The sequence below is a fragment of the Lepidothrix coronata genome, unplaced genomic scaffold (genome assembly GCF_001604755.1).
Source record: "Lepidothrix coronata isolate B3197 unplaced genomic scaffold, Lepidothrix_coronata-1.0 Scaffold190, whole genome shotgun sequence".
In the NCBI taxonomy this organism is placed as follows: domain Eukaryota; kingdom Metazoa; phylum Chordata; class Aves; order Passeriformes; family Pipridae; genus Lepidothrix; species Lepidothrix coronata.
The window spans coordinates 617181-640992 of NW_016690370.1; the positions used below are offsets into that span (position 1 = coordinate 617181).

The 23812-nt window shown below is 45.0% G+C and overlaps 1 protein-coding gene across 1 annotated transcript in view; it reads left to right on the forward strand.

The window, feature by feature from the left end:
• LOC108505412 (serine/Arginine-related protein 53-like) overlaps positions 1 to 23812 on the forward strand; it is a 68744-nt gene that overhangs the window by 33574 nt on the left and 11358 nt on the right. Inside the window, exon 6 of the mRNA XM_017831365.1 lies at positions 16867 to 16935. Coding sequence (XP_017686854.1) covers positions 16867 to 16935 — 69 coding nt within the window. The remainder of the gene's footprint in view (positions 1 to 16866; positions 16936 to 23812) is intronic.

Consider the following 23812-nt stretch of genomic DNA (forward strand, 5'->3'; position numbering starts at 1 on the left):
AACGTGTGGGAGCCAAACCCAGAGGTGCAGGTGGGCACATCAACGGGAGGGAGAATCCCAGACTGGGGTGGGTTGGAAGGGACCTCAGAGCCCATCCTGTTCCACCCATGCCATGGGCAGGGACACCTCCCACGAGCCCAGGTCTCACCAAGCCCCATCCAACCTGGCCTTGGACACTCCCAGGGATCCAGGGGCAGCCACAGCTTCTCTGGGTAACCTGTGCCAGGGCCTCCCCACCCTCACAGTGAGAAATATATTACTTTTTATCCATCTTAATATTGTCTTTTGGGCTGTACCATTTCTAGGTTTCTCAGCATTACAGACTGACTGTTCAAAGCTTATTTTACATCCTTATTTCCCAGCGTTTTTGTGGTGAAACACACACTTCCCTGTGCCCTTTCCCAGTGCTCCCCCCATGTCACTGTCCCCAATTAGTCCCCAATTAGTCCCCATCACCACTTGCTCGTGGCCCCACGGGCTGTGCCTCCTCTTTGCCTTAAAGCTGGAGATTATTACCATTTTATTCCAAGCCTGAGCCTCCCCAGGATGATAAAACCCTCGGTGCTCTCCAGCAGATAAATTTACAGGATTCACTGTGTGGAGGTGATTATGGGGCTGAGGCAAATAAAGCCTAAAGCACCCTATTAACGGGCCCTTGGCCGTGCTAATACACTGAATAAAGGCCTCAATTACTGAGCACTCGCAGGCCCTCCCCCGACAGTGCCGTGACATTAATGGGATCTTTATAACCTTTTTAACTTCTTGTGCTCTGACAGAGCTCTCCAATAACAGCCGTGGGTTTGCCCTTGGCAAGCAAAACCTCATTTGGAGGGGATAATAAGTATTTACTATTTAGATCGCTGGCAATAAAATTTCTCTGAATGAGATTTTCCCGAGAAAATACAAACTGATTAAATTACTGCCTTTAATGGACTGGTGAGACATGGAATAACAGTTTGTTGAAGCAGCAATTTAATGTTTAGCTTTTTTCTTTCTGTGGTGGTTTTTTTTTTTTTTTGGTGTGAAAATACAAGTTTGATTCTTTTTCCGAGTAGAAAATTATATCATGGAATCATTAAGGTTGGAAAAAACCTCCGAGATCATCAAGTCCAGCTGAACTCAGCACTGTTCACCATTTCCACTGGAAAACTTAAGCCAGCAGCACATGTTTACCTAATCTTAGAAGTGAATAATAATCCCAAATATTGACAGTTAGAGTTGCAAAGAGTGTTGGGAATCCCTAAATATTCTTATGGAGAATTCCTGTAATCTGGCCCTGCAATAACCTCAAATATTGACAGTGCATTTTTAGTTTTAGTGGATTTATAGTTGCAAAAAGAGTGCTGGGAATCCCTAAATATTTTGGCTGGGAATTCCACTCCACTGGCACTAAGATTATGTGCAGAAACCTGCGGAATGGGGTGTCATTTTAGGTGTTAAAAACAGATTTCTTTTCGGATGTTCCCTCAGGAGCTGGTTTGGGACACCCCCTTCCCTCCCTGGGCTGTTCCTGCCGAGGTGCACAAATCCTGTGGGTGTCCTGGTGATGGTTTCCAATCTCATCCCTTGGGAATGGGGCTTTGAGTGCCACCACAGGAATAGCAGTGCAGCCCTTCCTTCCCTTTGTGGCATGGAAATAAACCCAACGTGTTCAAGAGAAATACAAGATATTTTACAAAGTAAGGGCTGTAGCTGGGCTTGGGCAGAGCTTTTGATGTCCCCTGCAGGCCAAGTAACATGTTTGTATTTTATATTTTCTATTAGAAGTCTCGGATTTTGTTAACAACTACGATATCACTGTGTTTAAACACAAAAATTCCCTTAGCACTGTCAAAACACTCCATATTTCCCAATTTCCCCCCAGTTTTTCGGCAGGGACTGTGTGCAGCAGCACCTGATGCGACATGGTTTGTGTTACAAGTGTCAGGTTTTGTTAACAGCCACATTGTCGCTGTGTTTAAACACAAAAAACCCCTTTAGCACCTTCACAACGCTTGATATTTCCCAGTTTTTCCCCAATTTATAGGCAGTGATGTATTTGGCACACGAGGAGTTACTTTAAACGATCCCGCTTGGAATTTTCCTCCCTTAAAATGAGATTTATTTCACTTCCCCCTGACTCTTTCCTCCCCCCCCCAGCCAGAGGAACAGCTTGAGGTGGTCACAGGGCTTTAATTCCTGGGAGAATTCTCCAGCAGGCTCAGATTTTCAGGGATGTGCCGGACAACAGGTTGATGCCATTTGGGCATTTCCAAGGAGAAGCACCTGTGGGAATAGGGAATGAAAGGGCAGAGCTGGGGGGAGGCAGGGGGTGCCCATTAGTGCTGCCCACCCCTCCAGAGAGGGGGAATGAGGCTCTAAATGAGTTTTAAAGGACAAAGTTGGGGGATTAGGGAATCCTGTATGATTTGATCCGTGTGGAATTGATCCTGCTAATAAGGAACATCCCTGGTGCACTGTAAACTTGGGGGGGAAAAATCGAAAATTTCAAATACTTCCCACTTTTATTATGATTTCAGGAGTACTGTCTTTTTTTTTTCTGTGTTATATCCATGAAATGTGCACATGACAGTACATTCCATATGCAGTCATTCATATTTAGATGTTTTCCTCATTAGGTGATGGAAAGAAACATTTTACTTTATAACAACATAAATAATTCTTGGAAGTTGGATTCGATGGTCCTGAAGGTCTTTTCCAACCTTAATGATTCTGTGGTTCTATAAGTTTTATTTTGTTAAAATCAAACCTCAGCTTCATTATTAATTTAAACTTGTTCATTTTTGTGTATTAATGTTATCAGATTGTTTATTAAAATGTGTTTGGGGTATTTTTAAACTATTTTTAAAATTGATTTACTGGCAACAAAGTAGTTAATGAAGTGTAATAGTAAAATCCCTTTTGCTGTTGGTAGAAATCAACAGGACTTTTAGGAATGATAACATAAAGCTGGTGTGGATTAAAACCCTTAAACCTGTTGGTCTCCACGTCCCTCCCTCCCAGCTTGGAATTTCCTATTGGAAAGGAGGGTCAGGGATCGATAGGAAGCTCTGTTGCTAATATTGTATTAATTAGAGTAATGAGCCCACGCTCAGAACGTGACACCTGCCAGGGGGAGCTCCCAACCCACAGCAAGGAGAGTTCCTTGGCCTGTCCATGGGCACTGCTCCGGGATGAATCCCGGCCGGAGCCGCCGCCCTGCGCTTCCCTGGCTTTGCTGAGCTTTGGGGGGCAGTGGAGTGTCCCCCAGAGCTGGGGATCGATGAGTTCCCCTCAGCACTGGTGTAATTAAAGAGCTGGCCCGGCATCGATCGCGCTGGAGACGGGAAGGGATCGATGGGGGCGATGCCCCGGGACCCCGGGAGAGCGGGAAGGGCACGTGGAGCGCGGCTCCAGGACACAGGGATGCTTCCCTGAGCTGACCCGTGCCCGGCACAGCCCCTTCAACCAGCACTGCTGTAGTACCTGTTTTTACCACGTAGGCTCAGGACTGGTCTGGCCTGGTTGTTATTGACTGGGGCTGTTCAAAGGAGTGGAAATCAAGTGCTGTGAGAAAACAGGGGTTGAAGCGGTTAAATGTGTTTTTCAGGGATGGTTCTTACACTGGTTGCAACGTTTGTGCCAATTTTAAAAGTAATCTTCTGTTTCAAAAAATGTTACGATGAAATTTATCCCCAAAAAAGTGATGATTTTTTAAAAGAGTGTGTTACAGAATCATGGGATGGTTTGGGTTGGGAGGGACCTTAAAGCTCATCCAGTCCCTCCCCTGCCATGGGCAGGGACACCTTCCAGTAGCCCAGGTTGCTCCAAGCCCTGTCCAACCTGGCTTTGGACACTTCCAGGGGTCCAGGGGCAGCCACTGCTGGAACTGGATGAGCTTTAAGGTCTCACCCACCCAAAGCAGTGCAATTAAGGAATATGTGATTAGCACAAATCTTAGATCTTGGTTTGAAATCACAGATTCCATGCACAGACATCCCGTGGGTGCACGTCCAGGTTCACAACCAGATCCTTCTGGATGGATGCTGGGCCTCAGCAGAGGGGCTCTGCTGCCAGTTCTGCAAGGTTTTGTGTGTCCCCTCTCCATTCAACCTTCAGGGAGGTTGTAATATTTCAAATTGTTTCTATTTTCTAAGAATGACAGAAACACACTCTGGAAGTGCAGCAGCAGAGCTTGCAGAGCGCTCCCGGCCTAAGTTAAAGCCAGCTGTAAGTAAAACTTAATTTGGGAAAGTTTATGGAATTTCTGGTGCTGACTGAGGCTGTTTATTTATTACTTCATTGCAGCTTTATACAAATATATAGATGCACATGTGTCTGAAGTAAAATTATGCTGCCCAGACTTGTGAGAGCCGGTTGGGATCTCTCAAGGTTGCAGATGAGCAGAGGAAATGCAGGTGTATATTATCAGATCTGTCCTTGGAGGTGCCTTCCTCGGGGATAACAAATCTCTCCTAGAAATCACTCCTTTGGTGCTTTTCAGGCTTGGACCTGTCTGTTTTCCCACTCACTCTAAAGGGCTCTACTGGAACTTTTAAAAACAAGCATTTATTTGAGGAATCCAACACTCCCAAAAAACGTTTGAGAGCCCAAATTCCTTGGTGAATTATTGAAGCCTCGCTGCAGCAAACTGTTTACTCAGGGATGTTCAGCCCGGTGTGTTGTAGGGCTGTAGTTTCCTTTTAATGCAGCTATTGAATTCCAGCCCACAGAGCCCCTGGCAGCATTCCAGGAGCGCTGGGAAGATAAATTGTTTGTTTTCAGCAGCATTTCTTCATCTTCATCACTTAATCGGGAATGAGATTTTACAGCAGCCACTGAATATTTAAGCAATATATTTACCTCTTTTATCCTGGGGGAGTATTTAATAATGCTGAGTACAGTAAATGATTGCAGTAGTTAACAGTACAAGCTGAGAATGGAGGGTTTCCCATCATTTTTGCCGCCGGGATGAGTTCCGTGCTCTCTGCGTTCCCGGCCCCGCGTTCCCGCTCCCAAGGCTATCCCGGTGTAATCGAGTGTGCCTTGGCATGGGCTGTAGGTCTTCCCCACAAATCTTTCCTTGACACACACTCCCCCTTTTGGTGCCAGATGTCAAGTTCTTTTGGATTCCTGTCTCATGATTCCGCAGTTATGGCACAGTAAATCCTGCGAGTTCCCTGCGCCCGCACCCGGGAGTTTTCCACCTCGGTTCCTGATTTTCCAATGCCCCGTTCAAGATCTTTATGGATTGACACTATTTGGTGCTAATACTCACTTTCTTTAATGATGTCTTGGTGTTTATGGGCTTACAGGTTTAAAAAATAACTTACAAAAAGTATTTTTTGATCCTCTTTGGTTTTTGTTGCTTCACGAAGATTTTTTTCATTAATGTCGTGGTCCAAGTGGGAGATGATCACGAGTGGGGTGAACAAAGTTCCTTCTTTCTGGAAAAAAAGCCTCTAAAATGTTTCCTGTGGGTTCCTTGTGGATTTGTGTGTTATCAATGTTGTCTTTTAGATATTGTTAATTTATTCTGCAGTAGGAAATCCCAAATTTCTCTTATTCTCTTAGTGAGTGGTTCTGTTCAGAAAGTCACAGAGAAGGAATAAAACTTGTCCATTTTTCACCTAGGAAGTATCTTAAAGCATTTTCTAAGGAGTAGGTGTTTCCACCTCCTGCTTGGGGTCACATGGAGTAGTTCTCTTTGCCTTGGAGTGTTCCTTGGCTGCCCTACCCGAGCCCAATCAGGAATGTTTTATCCCTGCCATGTCCCATTTGGCTGCAGCTGGTGCCTGGATCTTGCACCAGGAAGAGCAGGGAAGTGAATCTGGGTAATTATCTTTGGGATTTGTTGTTATCTGGACCACGGGGGTCTGCAGCTCTCACTGGTTTTGGTGGTTTCCAGTTGTTGTTCCTGGGAAAGACTGTTGGTCATGGGTGGTGTCCATGGGCCTGTGCCTGGGAACAAATCTGGGGAATTAAACTCACATATTATGAAGGTTTATTTCCAAAAACTCCTGTGAACCTGATGTGAACCTGCCAGGGCAGAAGGGCATTTCACCCCCGTGCTCTGGGTGGGTCTGTGCTGGCAGCATCACCGATGGGAGCCACTCACACAGCTTTATTCCATGTGGTTTATTCCTTATGTTTTTATTCGGTTGGGAATCAGGAGCTGGGAATTCCCAGAGCTGTTACAAGGTGCTGGGGCCGGTTTGGCTCCTCCCAACCGTGTTCCCTGGGATCAGCTGGAAGTGCTCCGTGGTTTCTGGCTTCCTCTCCGTGGCAGCCGAGTTGTCGTCTCCTCCATTTCCACTTAACGTGGTGATTCCTGACGTTGGGAAATTGGCAGATGAAAGAAGGGCTCGTTTGGGATCGAAGTTTTGGGAGGGAATTTTTCAGGGTTGCTGACAGGCTGTCAGGCTGAATTCTGCCCTTAACCCTGAGGAGAAAAGCCGACTGTCATTCCCAATCCACAGGCTGGAATGACAACTGGATTTGAGGCACAGTGCCAGGTTTTTTCCCAGAATTCATTTAAATAATTTTTATTAGTGGTTATATTTTAAGCAATTGCTTTTTTAATTTATTTGTGAAATTATATGGACAAGCTGTTACATTTCCTTGTGCAGGTCCGTGGTTGGTCCAACACAGGGCTGATTTCTCATGCAGATGCAGTGGGGAATGGGAGCTGGCACATTCCAGAAGGATGGATTGAGTGTCCCTTGGGAGGTGGGAGGTAGGATGGAACACAGTCCATGGAGATGGAGGGCTTGGTTGAGACCTGCTGTACAAGAGGCTTCCTGCAGGTTTAGTCCGAGATCCTCACAGGAAAGGGCTGATTCCTGGGAGCGCTGAAGCCATCAAGGGGAAAAAACCCAACCTAAATTTATCTTTCATAATTTTAATGATGATTTTAAAAGCATTTCTTCCATGACATGGGCAGGGACAACCTCCACTGGACCAGGTTACTCCAAGCCCACCCAATTTGGCCTCCCTCCTTTCACTTGCTCACCAGCTCCGTGACATCCCTGTGAACAGAAGACCCTCCATTGTCCTCTCCTTTTCCATCCATGCTGTGCCAGGGGGAAAGAAACAGCTCCAGATAAAAACAGTTTAAATAAGTTGTATCAAAATTGGAGTATTTCATATCAATCACTTCTCAGTTTTCCAGTTGAGCTGAAAATGATTCCTGAAGGATGTAATAAAAAATAACCTTTTACTCCTTCAGTTTTTATACTTGGAATTTATTTTTTTTTTCTCCTAAATATTGCTGCCTCTTAGCTCAGTAGTTTAGGGGATTGTTTAACTCTGGGCCATCCGTTTCCTTTCCCAAGCTCTTCCTTCCTCTTCCCTTAAAGAAGAGAAAGCTCTTCTTTCCTCTTTAAGTTAAGGAAGTGGCCTCGAGTTAAGGAAATGGCCCCAAGTCATGCCAGGGGAAGTTCAGATTAGATTTTAGGAAAAATTTCTTCAGGGAAAAGGCGGTCAAGCATTGGAACAGGCTGCCCAGGGAAGCCTTGGAGTCATCCCTGGAAGTGTTCACAGAATGTGGTGGATGTGGCACTCGAGGACGTGGTGGTGGTGGTGCTGGATTGACAGTTGGACTTGACGATCCAACCTTAATGATTCCATGATTCCCACCCCTTTTCCCCAAAAGAAACTCGGATAGAAGGTGCCATTTAAACGTTTCCATTGGAATTACTGAATTATTCCAAGAACTAATTTCCTCTCCAAGACCAAATATCCGAGGATACAGGAATTGCATCCAATTCCTCTGTTTTCCTGAGCTCAGCTGCAGGTTGGGGCAGCAGGTCCAAGGAGAAGCATCAGTTGATTAGAAGAGGTGGGGAATGCACAGCCTTTTCTGGGATGGCAGCAAACCTTTGGAATATTCCACAGCAGCCCCTGCAATGAGTCAGGAGCCATGGAAGCAATTGGAGCCAGTTCATCCTCAGAGTTAAAACATATTTCGGTTGGATTTTTTTATCCAGCGTGTGTGTGTGTGGGAAACAGTGGCAGAAAGAAAGGAATTAGGAGTGCCCTGAATAATAGATGAATGTAGCTCGCCAAGATCTGCTGATTAAGCCTTCATTAGGATTATTGTTATAAATGTGGAGTGCCAGACCCTCAGCTGGGGTAAATGTGCTTGGCTCGAGTGGAGTCAGTGGAACTGTGCCACATTGGTCCTTAATTCTGGAAAATAAGGATATTTTGGGAGGAGAACAACAGAGGCTATGAGAGATTTGCTAGTGGTAACACCATTTTCCTGGTTATACCAGGGAAAAAAATGTAAATTACTGTTCTTTTGACTTTGGTAATGGAATTCAAGGAACTGCTTGATGTTATTTCATTAGATGTAAATGACTGGTCCTTAAAGTACATCTTAAGCCCTTGCATGGATTGAGGGATACTGCATGGAAAATGGTGGAGTCTAATGAATTTTTTGGATGGTGGTGTCTTGCACCAGCATTTTTGCTGTTTTTCCCTTAAAAATGCCACATGCTCCTTGGAAGGAGAGAAAGAGCAATAAATACATTTGATTTTGGAAATCTATTCCCCACGCTGAGCTGCTTGTCCAGCAGGAGTGAAGTGCTGTAATTTAATGGGGCAGCTCATCCAAATCCAGTGTGGGGATCTCATTTGGCTGCATTTTACAAACGCTTAAATTTGGGAATTGCTTAAAAAAACCAACCCAACAACTTGTTTCCACAGTAAAGGAAATGCACATTGTTCTTCAGGACCATGAAATACAGGGTTTGACCACCTAGAGGGGTCACACTCTAGACAGGAGGCAGCCACTGGGATATGGGGAAATCTTTGGGGTCATCGGCCCCGCTCGCTGGAACAGGATTTTATCTGACACTTCTTACCTTCCCCTTCCCAACAACCCCATCCCTTATTTTATCTGTCACTTCTTACCTTTTCTTTCCCAACATCCCATGTCCCTTATTTTATCTGTCACTTCCTGCCATTTCCTTCCCAACAACCCCATGTCCCCTTTTCAGCCTGTTTTTCCCCTCACGGATTTACGTTTAAAAAACCACATTCCTGAAACAGCAGCAGCACGTCTTGGAGGGCTAAAAACAACACCCCAAACCGAGTTTGTTCTCTTCCTAATTGTTCTGACCACGGAATTAATTTCCCAGTCCAAGCAGGGCACGGCTTTTCCATCACTCCCGCTCCGGAATATTCAGCGTGTCACAGATGGTCATGAATAATGTCCATTTTAAGCGTTGGCAGCGAGTTGGCGAGATGAATGAAGTGTTGGGGGGATGTGACAGGCAGCACGCTGCTTTGTGATCATTCCAAAGTTCTAATAATCTCCCTCACCTTCCCTGCCTGCCTCTAATGAAAGAGAATAGGTGATTGCACCTCGGGCGATGTTCGGCGCCTAATGACTCCTCCAAAGGCAGATTTATGAAGCAAAAATTAACTTTGAATGAGGATTGAATTGGCCCTGACAGTCTGATAGACTGTGACACAGATTCTGTGGCAAAACAGACGTAGCCCTAATTGATTATCAATATTTTAAGCAAAGTGATGAAAATAAGCATTAAGTGATGAGAAAGGCAGTCTTAATCCGGCAGGCAGGCACCGGGATCCGGGCGGTCTTCGGGGAGGTCGGCCCCGCTCGCCGGAGCGGGATTTGATCTGTCAGCTCTTCCCTTTCCCTGCCCAACACCCCGTGTCCCTGCTCAGCCGATGTTCCCTCCTGGGTTTCTGACCAGCATGTTAATATTCTGGCCAGGGATGGACGTGTCTCCTTCTCTCCAGAGAAGTTTGGTTTGAATATTTAACCCGTTTAGGCTCGAGAGTCGCTCAAGCTGTTTTGTGGTCGGCGGGTTTGTGGGATTTCCTTCGTGCTCTGCTTTCTCCTGGCCCTGGGCCATTTCTGCCCAGCAGGTTTTCCACAAGCTGCCTCCTGGAAATGGTAACAATTAAAGAAACTAGTGAGAAATTGCCTGGTTGGCACGAAAAATCATCACAAATATCTTGGTTATACCCAACATAGACAAATAGCTTGGTTATACCCAATATATCAAATATCTTGGTTATACCCAATATATCAAATATCCTGGTTATACCCAATATAGGCAAATACCTTGGTTACACCAAATATATCAGATATCTTGGTTATAGCAAATATATTAAATCTCATGGTTATACCCAATATATCAAAATATCCTGTTATACCCAATATAAACAAATACCTTGGTTACATCAAATATATCAGATATCTTGGTTATAGCAAATATATCAAAATATCCTGGTTATACCCAATATAAACAAATACCTTGGTTACATCAAATATATCAAATACCTTGGTTATAGCAAATATATTAAATCTCTTGGTTATACCCAAGATAGACAAATGTCTTGGTAATACTCAATAAATACCAATACCTTGGTTATACAATATATATCAAATATATCAAACATACAATATGTATTAAATATATCAAATATCTTGGTTATAAGACTAAGAAAACTTTTGGGTTTTGCTTGTGTTTTTCTAGTCGAGGCACGTGGGACTGGATGTATCTTCTACCAAAAATACATTTAATATTCTGGAAAACCTGTCTGACTGTGAGGGGCGAGAAATAACATCCCTACACTGGAAAGAATCGGTGGGATAACAACTCCCTGCAAACAGATTTGGGCTTACAGGGAATTTTTAAGTGTGACTGTGAGCTCTGGATCCACCCTCGTGCTCAGGAATCTCCAGCATCTGTAATTAGAATCTGGGGTAATTAAATAACACGTCATAGTTGGGACAGCAATGGCAGGAACTTGTGGTGTTTGGGAATCACAACCTAATTAGGGAGGACAGGGATAAACAGAGCCCTCGTGGCAGTGAGAGGGTCCGTGTTTATGGATGGACTGGGCAAGTGGCCACCGGAATCATGGATTCATGGAATCATAGAATCATGGATTCATAGAATCATGAATTCATGGAATCACAGACTCACAGAATCACAGACTCATTTAGGCTGGAAAAGCCCTCTAGGATGGGAAGACCTCTAAGAATGTGCTGTTTAAATCTGGGGGGAAATGTTCTCATATCGTGAACTGAAAAGACAAAAATATAGAAAACCAGCATAAATTGGGACGATAAAAAGGATGTCTGGTGGTGTCACAGCCAGAGGTTGTTTGGAGTTTGTGCTGGAGTTTGTTGGATGTAGAAGAGATAATTTTCCACGTCAGCCCATGAATATTCAGCAGGGAGGATCTCCACCAGCCTTGATAAATTTAATATACCAGAAAAAAATAGCATGTAAATTAAACAGGGCCTTGTAAATTAATAATGGATTCTACTTGTATTTTTCTATGTGAGCTGACTGAATATTTTATAAGTGCAAAAATGTTTGTGTTTAAAAGAAAGGGTGAAGTCTTTCTGATGAGCATCGTGGATGGTTTGGCTGCATCTTTAGATGGGATGTCCATGTGTGTTTTTTGAGTTTCAGTGCTTTCTTTTCCCCAAATACATCTTGTATTTTCAACTTTGAAGAGCTAGACAGTCCACAATTATGTTGAATTAGTTTATTTTCCCGAGTGCCTTGTGGTTTGCAGTTGGTGGGTGTTCTGACACTCCTCTTGTTTGAATTTTGACAGTAAAATGAATTCTTAGTGTGGAGCTGAGCCTTTTCTGTGCACCTTCCCTGCTTCTCCCGTGGTGCTGGGAGAGGGCTCTGCTGCAGGGGCTCTTCCATGAGCTTTGCTGTGCTTTCCAGCCCCAAACAGCCCCTGCCCTATTTCTACCCTGGAATAATTCATATTCTTTGTGTTTCTTTTAATTAGCAGCTTTTCCTGGGACTGTTTTACCTCAGCACAGTGTGAGGCTGGTCAGGATTGAAGCATCGCTCCAATGTCCATCCATCCATCCATCCATCAGGGAGTGGCTCTGTGCTTCCCAAACCTTGAGGGCTTCCACCACCCCAGAGGTTCAATAGAATCACAGAATCATGGAATTGTTGAGGTTGGAAAAGCCCTCTAAGACCATCAAGTCCAACCATCCCCAGCACTGCCAAGGCCACCACTGACCCCTGTCCCCAAGTGCCACATCCACAGGGCTTTTAAATCCCTCCAGGAATGGGGATCCACCCCTGCCCTGGGCAGCTGTGCCAGGGATGGACAGCCCTTTCCATGGAGGAATTTTCCCCAATATCCAACCTGAGCTTCCCCTGGCACAGCTGGAGGCCGTTCCCTCTCCTCCTGTCCCTTGTTCCCTGGGAGCAGAGCCCGAATCCCCCCCGGCTCCCCCCTCCTGTCAGGGGGTTGCAGAGCCAGAAGGTCCCCCCAAGCCTCCTTTTCTCCAGGCTGAGCCCCCCCAGCTCCCTCAGCCCTCCTTCCCCAGCTCCCTTCCCTTCCCTGGCCAATCCTGTGCTGTGGCAGCACCAATGGAGCCACAGAACCACGGTGGAGAATCCCCTCCTACACCAGATCTCACTCTCAAATAATCTTATTTACACAGAGAGAAGGTGTGGCCTTTCCCATTCCCAGAAACATCAACACAGCTGAAGCCTGTGGTTCTTTGCAGATGAGGAATTCCTGGTGAAATCCTGGGGAAAATGCTCCTCTCTGGCTCTGCTGCAAAACCCAGGAAGAGAAGCTGCTGAGCTGTTCAATTAAAGTTCCTTTTTGGTGCTGTTAATTTTCCATTTTCCTCATCCTCAGTAATTAAGAGGAAAATAATGCTGTCCATGTGTTGGAGGACTTTGTCTTGTCCCTGGGGCCTGGGAGATGTGTTTCTCACAGAACTGACCATAGAAGTGATGCTGATATCCATCCATTGAGTCTTTCCAAAAGCATTGAACCCCCCTCCTGTGAGCAGCTCTCAAGCCCAGACAGGCTGATGCACGTTACTGGTGCTGTTTAGAAAATGAGTTATTGGTGGTGACCATTTTTTTCTCTCTTCCTTTTTTTTTTTCCCCCTGGAAAAGCTTTTTTGTTTGTGTTTTATCAGCTGTTGCTCCAAAGAGATGGTCCCAGCATTCCCTGTTCTCATAATATCATGGACAGGGTGTTTTAATACCAAATCTGTTGATTTTTGCAGTGTGTTTTTGTTCAGCTTTGTGGAAAGTGCCACGTGAATATCAAGGAGATGGAAACACCCACCCTCTCCTTTTCCCAGGCTGGAAAGTTTATGAACTCTTTTTTCTCTTCTCAGTCCATATGGAAACAAGAAGGATGTTTTGGGCTTAGTCTGGGGTGTTTCAATAACAGAAAAAGTACTTAATGCAGCTTAATTTTAATTAAATCTCATTGTCTTTGTTGTAACTTAGCAATATTGTTCCACTTCTGTGTTTATTTGTCTGGGTAACACGTCCACACTCTTTACTCAGAGTTTCTTCTCATTGCAAAGTTAGGATTTACTTCTTCCCCCTTTGTGCTGCATCCAGCACAGTGATCCCAGCCAGGAACCAGCCCTTCCACAGGGACACCTGGGAACACCAAAACTGGTGTGTTAATTAATGGATTAAAAGTACTGTTGTGCTTGTATTAAGAGTCCACCAGCAGATATCTGCATTCACAACTTTATATTTTATTAGTGATAAACCTCTCCAGCATCTTCTGCCTGTCCCTGCCCATCCCCAGGGCAAACATCCAGCAGCAGGATGGGGATTTTAAGCTGGGGTTGGACGAGCCCTGAAATGCTTCCAGCTCAAGCAGCTCGTCATTGATTGATTTGGGATTTGGAAAGCTCTGGAAGCAGCCAGGCTTTGTTGTGCTGGCTGTTCCTCCTGCAGGAAGCCCCGTTTCGGGAGCAGCCTCAGCAGCTCCAACCAACCTGGATCAATCAAAGCCAGGCTTTTGCTGAGGTGACTTCTTTGGTCCTCCCCCGCCCAGGGAAGTGCTCTGCAGAGCTCTTCCAAACATCAGCTCCTGGAAGTGCTTTTAAGTGGCCAGGAAGGGCTGACTGTGCTCCTGCACACACTAAAATAGAACAGAACCCGCGGAGCAGAGAGGGGCTGTCATGTCTTAGAATAAGTTATAGATTGGCAGAATTGTTAAGGTTGGAAAAGACCTCCAAGATGGTCAAGTCCAACCTTCAAGTTGTAAAGATCTTTGGGTGTGGTTGGATTGCAGCTCGATTCGGTCAAAATAAATCTCAGCTTTTAATGGCACTTTGTCAGTGAATAAAAATATTTGCTGGCATATTAATAATAATAGTAACATCAACAACAATATATTCACTGGCATCAGCATAATAATGAAGAAGAAGAAGAAGAAGAAAAAAAAGAAGAAGAAAAAAAAGAAGAAGAAAAAAAGAAGAAGAAGAAAAAAAGAAGAAGAAGAAAAAAAGAAGAAGAAGAAAAAAAGAAGAAAAAAGAAGAAGTAAAAAGAGGAAAAAAAGAAGGAAAAGAGAAGAAGAAAAAAGAGGAAAAAAACAAGAACAGAAGAAGAAGAAATAAAAGAAGAAACGAAGAAAAGAAAAAGAAATGAAGAGAAGAAGGAGAAGGAGAAAAGAAGAAAAAGAAGAATGACAACAACTGTGGGTCCTTCCAACCTGCCCCATTCTGGAGTTCTGTGCAATAATGACTGAAAATTTAAGGTATTTTAAGGGAATCTTCAGCATTAAATCCCTAAAGCAACTCGTGGTCTCAGTGCCTCTGTTGGTAGCAGTGGACGGTGCCCTCTGACCTCAGGGACCGACTGCTCTGGGCATTTATGGGATCAGTTAAATTGTTGTTAATTAGCAGTTTTATGTAGAGAATTGTCCTCCTGATACTTCCTGAATTGCTCCATTGTCCCTCTAATTAACCAGGACTCGGAAGGCCAAAGCTCTGCTTCAGCAGCAGAAGTTCTCACTGGAGCTCCAAAGGTTCACTGGAGCTCCAAAGGTTGGAATCCGGTGATTTAAAGTTCCCAAATACAAGCTGCAAATTGATTCACTGACTAACAGCACTTTCCACGTGTGTTTTAATATCTTCTTGCCTGGCTAAGCACCGAGGTGCCCAATGAATTGTTCCTGGGCAGCAGCAAACCGGGGAGGAGGAACAAAGTGGAGCAGGGAAGAGATAAATCCAATTTGGGCCGGGGAGTTTATTGAATCTCAATTGTGCCCAGTTGGCCCACGAGCGATGGGAGCAATCCATCTTGTGTGATAATGGAGGGGCCTGAAACCCACCTGATGTTTGCATTATTAAATTCCAGCCTAATGAGCTCTGCTAATACATATTGAAGGCAGTCGTAAGGAGCGGGATGGGAATGGGAGCGGGATAATTTGAGAGAAACATAAGCTGAGCATTTTACATGACTCAAGGGGTCCAGCTACAATTACACATATCACCCAAATTGAATTTAAATGGAATTTCTATTATCCCTGTCCTTTTACCAAGGAGAATAAAGTGTAAATGAAGTAAAAGTCTTTAGCTGTGGTTTGGTTTTATTATCTGATTTAATAGATTCTTGTAATGATCTTCGGTGGCAGAAAAGTTTTAATATTTCAGGGCTTTAAATGTTGTCTAAATATGTATAAAAGTGTGGAAGTGGGACCAGAAGTGTGTAACTGGAACCAGAACTCTGTGCAATGACTCCTGTTGTTTGTAACACCCTGTTCACGTTGTGCATTTTGAGGTGTAACCACTGGCTGAAAAAAGGTTGGAAAGACCCCTTCACGCCCCTCCTGATCTGAATTTGATTTTTAGAAATGATTGCTTGATTCGCTAGGTGGTGGGACTAAATCTTTGCAAAACTGGCCACCCTTTTGCCCTTTGTGCCCCAGTTTACAGTGATTTTATTGCCTGGTTTAAACCCTGAACTCCTGTTTTATTTTTGGTTCTTTTGGCCTGCTGATACTTTTGAAAACTTAATATTTCATCAAGTATAATGTTATTAGAGGCTTATTCTCACTTAGTTCACTCATCAGGCAGTGAGATGGCAATAAAAGAGAATGGCTCCTTTGAGACATTAATGCTTTGGAATAAATGATGTGCTAGAACAGAAATTTAATTAATTTACAGAGTATATTGATAGTCCCTTGTTACTGTGCTGTATATTTTTAATCTTCTTTAACATCTGTAGTAAAGTGTTTGAAAACCCCTGCAGTTGAGCAACTAGTAGATAATTAAGTAATAAGGGAAGGGGTTTCTAGAGGGAAAAGGATTCTTTTTAAGGAATATTGTTGTAACATGAGTAAAGGAGCACTGCTGTGATTTGGAGTGAAGAGAAAATTGTGTTCTGCCTAATAAAGTCCTGAGTGAGAGGGGTTTGACTCCTCTTCTAAATGCAGCTCTGCATCCCTGAAAATATTGTTTGCTTTGTGGTTTATCCCCGGAATAGGTCTCCTGGATTACTCACTATGGCAGCAAAGCTGCCACTCCACAAACGCTCCGTGTTCGGGTCGTTATCGGTCGCTTTGGGGGCAACTGGGGTGGGCAGGTCTGTGTTCAAAGCAAAAAAAAACCCTCTCAAAAGTCTCTCCAAAGTTTTACTGAACAAAAAATGAACGCAGGGATTTGAATTTAACTCATTTGCAACCGTTACTGCCCCAGTATTGACCCAATATTACCCTCCAGAGTCCCATTTATGCTGCTTCTTACCTGTAGGAAAATCTTTAAATAAACTGTGTGAAGGACAAAGTCCTTGTTCTCTCCTGCACGTGGATTTCCTTGTGGGACCCTGAAAAAGGAATCTGAAATTGGGTTTGAACCCTGGGAAATGTTGTTTGGCAACAGGTTGTTGGCAGCCCATCCCTGGGAGTGTCCAAGGCCAGGCTGGACGGGGCTTGGAGCAACCTGGGCTAGTGGAAGGTGTCCCTGCCCATGGCAAAGGGTGGCACTGGGTGGGTTTTGAGATCCTTCCAACCCAAACCACTCTGTGATTCTATGATTTTATAAGATAAATGAACTAATTGTAACATTTATGTCATTTTTCTTTTCCTTTTAGCTAAAGCAGACGAAGCCCTGAAGGCCAAGGAGAGAAGTGAAGAGGAAGCCAAGAGGAGAAAGGAAGAAGGTGAGGAATTTTTTTGCAACTCAGTGACAAACTAAAGCCCAGTAAGTCAGAGCTGATGGTTTTTAAGGGTCCCAGCTCCAGTGGGATGGTGGGATTTCCCTACAGCTGGCAGTTCATTTGGGTGTTCAGTCTGTGGGATGCCATGACATGAATTCACATGTTTCTTGCTGAAATTTGGTGCCCTCAAAGCTGGTGGGATCAGAGCTGTTCCCTTTGGAATGCAGCAGGTGGAATAACTAAACCAAATGGATTTTGCTTGTGTGTCAGGGAGAGATGGGAAGAGTCGTTTCCAACAGGGTGAGGGAGCCAAGGGAAACCATCCCAGGAGCCTCCAAATTCCTCACTTGAGCTGGGACAGAATCCCTGAGGAAATATCCCAGTTGTTCAGATTGCAATGAATCCTTTCAATGTGACTTCCACGAGTTTCTGTTTGACTCAAACACACAGAAATACAGGGAAGGGCTTCCCTTCCTGGCTGTGTTTCCAGTGTCCATGGGAATGTTCCTGATACTCCCTGTCCTCTGCTCCTTGCACATTCCAGTGCTCTCCAGGAGAGCTGGAGAGGGACTTTGGAGTGGCAGGACACAGGGAATGGCTTTCTACTGCCAGAGGGCAGGGTGAGATGAGATATTGGGAAGGAATTCTTCCCTGTGAGGGTGGTGAGGCCCTGGCACAGGTTGCCCAGAGAAGCTGTGGCTGCCCCTGGATCCCTGGAAGTGTCCAAGGCCAGGTTGGACGGGGCTTGGAGCAACCTGGGCTGGTGGAAGGTGTCCCTGCCCATGGCAGGGAGTGGGACTGGATGGGCTTTAAGGTCCTTCCAACCCAAACCATCCTGTGATTCCATGATTTCCTTACGAGAGGTAACTCAGGAAAATTCCCTGTCTGAATCCGTGGCTGCCATGAATTTCATTCCACATCAAAATGTTCTGATCATTCAGGAGTTTGACTTTGGGCCTGTGGGATGCTGAGGGGGATTAATTGGTGCTCAAAGTTGATCCTACTTGGAGAAGGTACTTAGGATACTGAAGGCAAGTGGAAAAGTGGGATATCCCAGACGTGTCTTGGAAAGAAGAGGAAGGGGCACTTGGAATTCTGGCTGGAAAAGGGACCAAACCAACCAGCTGTGCCCCCTCCCCACTGTAATTCCTGGATTTTGGAGCCATCCAGCTGTGCTGGGCCCATGGAGAAGCCTCCACCTGCAGGAATCCCGGAGCCAGGCTCCGGCTGTCAGGATGAGGTCCTTGGGTGCCAATGGCACGAATTTGCAGGGAATATTTGGAAAAGAACGTGTTTTTTCCCCTTCCATCCCATTGTGAGTGACACATGTGGTAGTAATTGCTCTGCCAACAGGGGGAGGGAAGTGGGAGTATGGAGAGGCAGAGGGAAGAAAAAAGGGGCGGTTTGTGACTTGGGAACAATGGGAATTTACAGGGAAACGGGAGGAATTCTTTTCAGTTTATTAATAAGCCCCATAAAAACTGTCCTGTGGTGGCTTTGAGGGAGTTGTGAGTGTTTTAAAATGAATAGAAAATGATTGCTGAAGAGAAGCTTCTTCCCTCAAATTCATCAGTTGGCTGAGGAATTAGTTCCCAACCAGGAGCAAAGTGGTGCATTTTCCGTGGAAAATAAAAGGTCTAATTAAATTGTGCATGAAGAGTTTAAGCATCCCAAGCCCATGCAAGACATCCAGGAGAATTGCACCCTGGGAAACTCCAGTTTTAGGGAAGTTTATGTCCCATATGGATTTAAAATTCCAGTTGCAGGCAGGTTTATGTCCCGTATGGATTTGCAAACAGGACATTTTTCCTGTGTGTTCCCTTCCCCATCCCGTCCATGCTGGGCCCCAGTGGCAATTTTTTCTTGAAAAAAAGAGATTTTTGCCGTTTTTTCTTAGTTCTTCTTTCCTCACAGAACATCTGTGGGTGGGTTTGAACCCTCTTGGAACCACAGGATCCCTGAGGTTGGAAAAGCCCTCCAAGGCCATTGAGTCCAACCTGTGACTGATCCCCACCTTGTCACCCATCTTTGACTTTTTTAATTAATTCACCTATTTCATTAAGGGCATAATTGTCCATTGGGATTCCCTGCCTACTCTCCCAAGCCCTTCTGCTTGGAATAATGCCAATAAATAAGGAAATAATGAGGAAGTGGGAAGGAATGTCCAGCTGCAGTTGACCTGTGTTTTGACCTGATACACCTTATTCTGTCTGTGCATCTTCAAGCAACAGTGTTGGCCTGAAATATCCACAGGGTCATCAGTAAATTGTTGTAAACCTTTTTCAGAGGTCATTTAAAAAAAAAAAAAATCTCAATAATTTTGGTTGGAAAAGAGCTCTGAGATCACCAGGTCCAATTTTTGACCGGTCATCACCTGGTCAACCAGACCAGAGCTCTGAGTGCCACGTCCAGTTGCTAAAATAAAGTAGAGTAAAATAAAATAAAATAAAGTCTTTTCGTAAAAAATTCTAAATTACGATTTTTAAAAAAATTTTTGACTTCCCTAAAATCCCTCATTTTATTTTCTTAAATCCAACTCCTCAAAAGGAACTTCCAGCCTGCGTGGGCAGCGAGTTCCTGTGATTCCTCTTCAACCTCTACTGAGGAACTGCAATGAAAATAATTGTACAAACGAAACAATCCTTCCCCACCCCATAAAAAGTGGTTTTCTCCCTCACCCCGTGGCGAGGGTGTCTTAACATTCCTTTTATTGTCACTTTATTGGCGAATCAGGGCTGAGATTAGATGGGGGATGTTCCCTGTAATCTGCTCGGAAATCAAATTATTTGACCTCCCAGCCCAGCTCTGCCCCTTCCCGCTGGTTCCCTGTTAAATATGCAGCATTTCCCTGGCATGAATAAAAAATTGAGGACAAATTAGAATCTGCAGCCAGCTGACCCCAGCCCAGATTAGAGACTGGGGGGCTTGTGCTGCTTTAAATGTTTTAATTACCGTCGCTCGAAGGCCACGCGGCAAAATGCTGATTTATTTTTTTTTTTTTTTTAGGGACAAAAAAAGCAAAGCAAGAAAGAAAAAGGGCTCCCTCGGCCTCATTTGAATTTTTCAGTTTGATTACATTTGCACTTCCATGGGGGTTATGTTAATTTGCTGCATGAAATTAGGTCTATTAGCCAAAAATGTGACTTTTTCCGGGAGCGTTTTCGAGGGTTGGATTGTTCCTACTTGGGTTTTGGTGCCTCGGGTTGGGAGTGCCTGGAAAACATCAAAATCTAAAGGGGATTTACCCACCAGACTCGATTTTTCACTCCAGACAAATTCCAAGTGGCTGAAGTGGGTGATGGAAAAATTGGAATAAAACCCACCACGAGCCAGGATGGAAAAATCCAAAGCGAGTCCTGTCTGGATGTAAAATTCCAGTTGTAGATGGGTTTATGTCCCATATGGATTGAAAATTCCAGTTGTAGGTAGGTTTGTGTCGCATATGGATTGAAAATTCCAGTTGTAGGTGGGTTTATATCCCATATAAATTGAAAATTCCAGTTGTAGGTAACTTTGTGTCACATATGGATTGAAAGTTCCAGTTGTAGGTAAGTTTGTGTCCCATATGGATTCAAAGTTCCAGTTGTAGGTGGCTTTATATCCCATATAAATTGAAAATTCCAGTTGTAGGTAACTTTGTGTTGCATATGGATTGAAAGTTCCAGTTGTAGGTGGGTTTGTGTCCCATTTGGATTTAAAGTTCCAGTTGTAGGTGGGTTTGTGTCCCATTTGGATTTAAAATTCCAGTTGTAGGTAGGTTTCTGTTGCATATGGATTTAAAATTCCAGTTGTAGGTGGGTTTAGGTCCCATATGGATTGAAAATTCCAGTTGTAGGTGGGTTTGTGTCCAATATGGATTTAAAATTCCAGTTTTAGTCAAAATTCCAGTTTTTGGTCGACATTAGGGAGAGATTTTGGGCTTGTTTTTCTTAGTGTCCCATGAATAATAATAGTTCTAAATATTCCATGGAAACTGTCAGGGGCACATTCCCAGTGCCATGTGGGGAGGAGGAGCTGGACACGTACCAGAAAACAAGGAAAAGAAGTTTTCCCAGAAAACCAGCAGTGCTAAATGGGACTTTTTGGCAGCCAGGCCCTGGGTGAGTGGCTGGGAGGGTGATGCTGTGCCAGGGGCTGGGGGTGTGTTATCCCGGTGCCTTTCCCTTGGAATTTGCATTCCCCTTCCCGGCGCGTGCCGGCCCAGGGTTGAATTGATTCGTTCTTCCTCCCCTGTAGGCACTGCAACATTTTGATAGACTCTGGGGAAATAAATTTGGCAGCAAAATCAGCACGAGGAGATTTAATTATCACTCGGAGACCTTTCCCTTTTCTGGCTTAGTGATCCCAAAAGCCCCGCGCGTTTCCCTGGAATCGGCACCGACGCCGAGCGGCGCTTCCCGATTCGTCCCCCTCGCTCGATGATAAGCCAGGCAATTACCGGGTTATTGATTTTTCATCAGGGCAAATTTAAAGTTGATTTTTGCCTGCGAGGGGGGGCGGGTGATGAAGCGTTTCCCGGCGGTTCAGTCCCGGAGAGCTGCGGCACAATCCAATATCCCGAGGTCGGGCCCCGCTCCCAGATAATGCGGCGGCTGGGCCGCGTGCTGGGGAGAGGAATGAGGGCTACAAATGCGAGGGGATATGTGTGGAGACAGTTTAATTTGTTCCATTTATGTGAACAAGTCGTGTGGCACATGCTTGGAAAATAGCATTTGGAATGGGCCTGGCGATGGAGCCACGTGGGCAGGGAGGGAGGGGATGCGCCGGAGACACAGCTGGGCCTGGAGCAGGGAATAAAGCCCAGCCTGGGGGGTTATTCCCAGATTTTACTGAGCTGAACATGCTGCTGTGGGGGCTTTCCTTTAGCAGACTTAAACTCTTCAGGTCTGAAGAATCCCAGAATTCCAAACTGGGCTGGAAGGACATCAAAGCCCATCCAGTGCCAACCCCTGCCACGGGCAGGGACACCTTCCACTGTCCCATAGCCTTGGACACTTCCAGGGGTGGAGCATAATAAGATGGGTTTGTATTCTTGCAGGAAATGCCATGTTGGAACACTTGGATTAACAGGATTTAACTCAGAGCAGGAAAACTGAGCCCCTCTACAAGTGAGAGAACGTGTTGCTGTAGCTTAAATGGGCTTTTAAAACAACACATGTTATGGATTTAATTCAATTAACCTAAATGAGCACGTAGCAGGTGGTTTTGAAGGATCTTTACTCCTATTGTTTCATATCAGATATGTAAGTTTTTTAAAATATTTTTAAAAAGAAGGCTGGTGAGGCCCTGGCACAGGTTGCCCAGAGAAGCTGTGGCTGCCCCTGGATCCCTGGAAGTGTCCAAGGCCAGTTGGAACAACCTGGGCTAGTGGAAGGTGTCCCTGCCCGTGGCAGGGGTGGCACTGGATGGGCTTTAAGTCCTTCCAACTCAAACCATTCCATGATTCTGTGATTTTAAGTCATGGGGGGGTCATAGAAGCAAAGTTAGAACATGCAAGAAAACCTGGAGGACTCAACTTCTAGAAAATCCCGTCATTATAAAGTCTAAAATGATCCCAGCTGATGAACTCTATTTTTTAATACTCATCTTTAACCTGTTGGCCAAAAGTTCTCACGTGGAGAATCAAACCAGCACTTTATCCATGGGCACCACAGAGCATCCTGAGTTGGAAGGGGCCCACAGGGATCATGGAATCCAACTCCTGGCCCTGCACAGGACGACCCCAAATGCACCTCTTTCCCTTCCCACTTCCTTTAGTAAGAGTTAAAGGACTCTTCCCTTGGTGTGATTGATGTTAAAACCACAGGTTGGCTGTGCCACGAGAAGATTTGATGGGATGAGGTCAGGCAGCTCTAATAAGTTAAAGTGCTTTACTCACCAACCCAGGAATATATTGGGATGCCCTTTAGTTCATTAGTTCCTGCCTTAGGTCATCAGTTATCTCAGTAAATTTTGTTGAAGTTCATTGTGGTAGCAAAGACCTGAACTCAGCCTGTTAAGTCCCCAAATCATTTAATACCCATAATATATGTAGAATAAATATGTGAATTAGCTTTTTGTGTCTTACCAGAGCTGGGATTTCAGATCTTTCCTGGTTTTTGCCTGGGCAGTGGCAGGTTTTGCCCCACCCTGGTGTCCCTGGTGTGCCACAGACTCCTGATGTTGGGCTGCAGGTCCCAGGGGCTGTCCCAGCACCTGGCACACCCTGGGATCCTCTTTTATCCCTGTTTAATATTTATATTGACGGCTCAGAATTCAAAATAAACAGGAACAAATCAAGGATTTAGATAAAACCAGGAAGTTTGGGGCGTGTTAGGAAGAGCATCCAAACAATGCTGATGAAAACTGGGAAGGATAAAGTGGCAGGAGGGAATGTGGCACCTCTGCTGGCCACTCCCTGTGCCCACATTCCTCCTGGGCAAAGTGAGGGAAAGGGAATCAGAAGAGGGATCAATAGCCCCCCATGGATAATGGCTGTGGGAGTAATCAATCCCAGGCTTTTGATTAAAGCTGCTGTAATTAATAATCACTTTGAAATGTGTTCCTTGAATTTTAACCTGCTTTGTCCTGCCCATCATCTCCTGCCCCTTTGTATTCCAGAGCTCCCAGGTGAGCCCAGTCCTGGTGTCCTGGTGCTGCTCCCAGGGCTGGAGCCAGGCTGGGAGAGCTGGGAATGTTCACCTGGAGAAGAGAAGGCTCCAGGGAGACCTGAGAGCCCCTTCCAGAGCCTAAAAGGGCTCCAGGAGAGCTGGAGAGGGACTGGGGACAAGGGATGGAGGGACAGGACACAGGGAATGGCTTTCCAGCGACAGAAGAGGTTTAGATGGGATATTGGGAAGGAATTCCTGGCTGTGAGGGTGGGGAGGCCCTGGCACAGGTT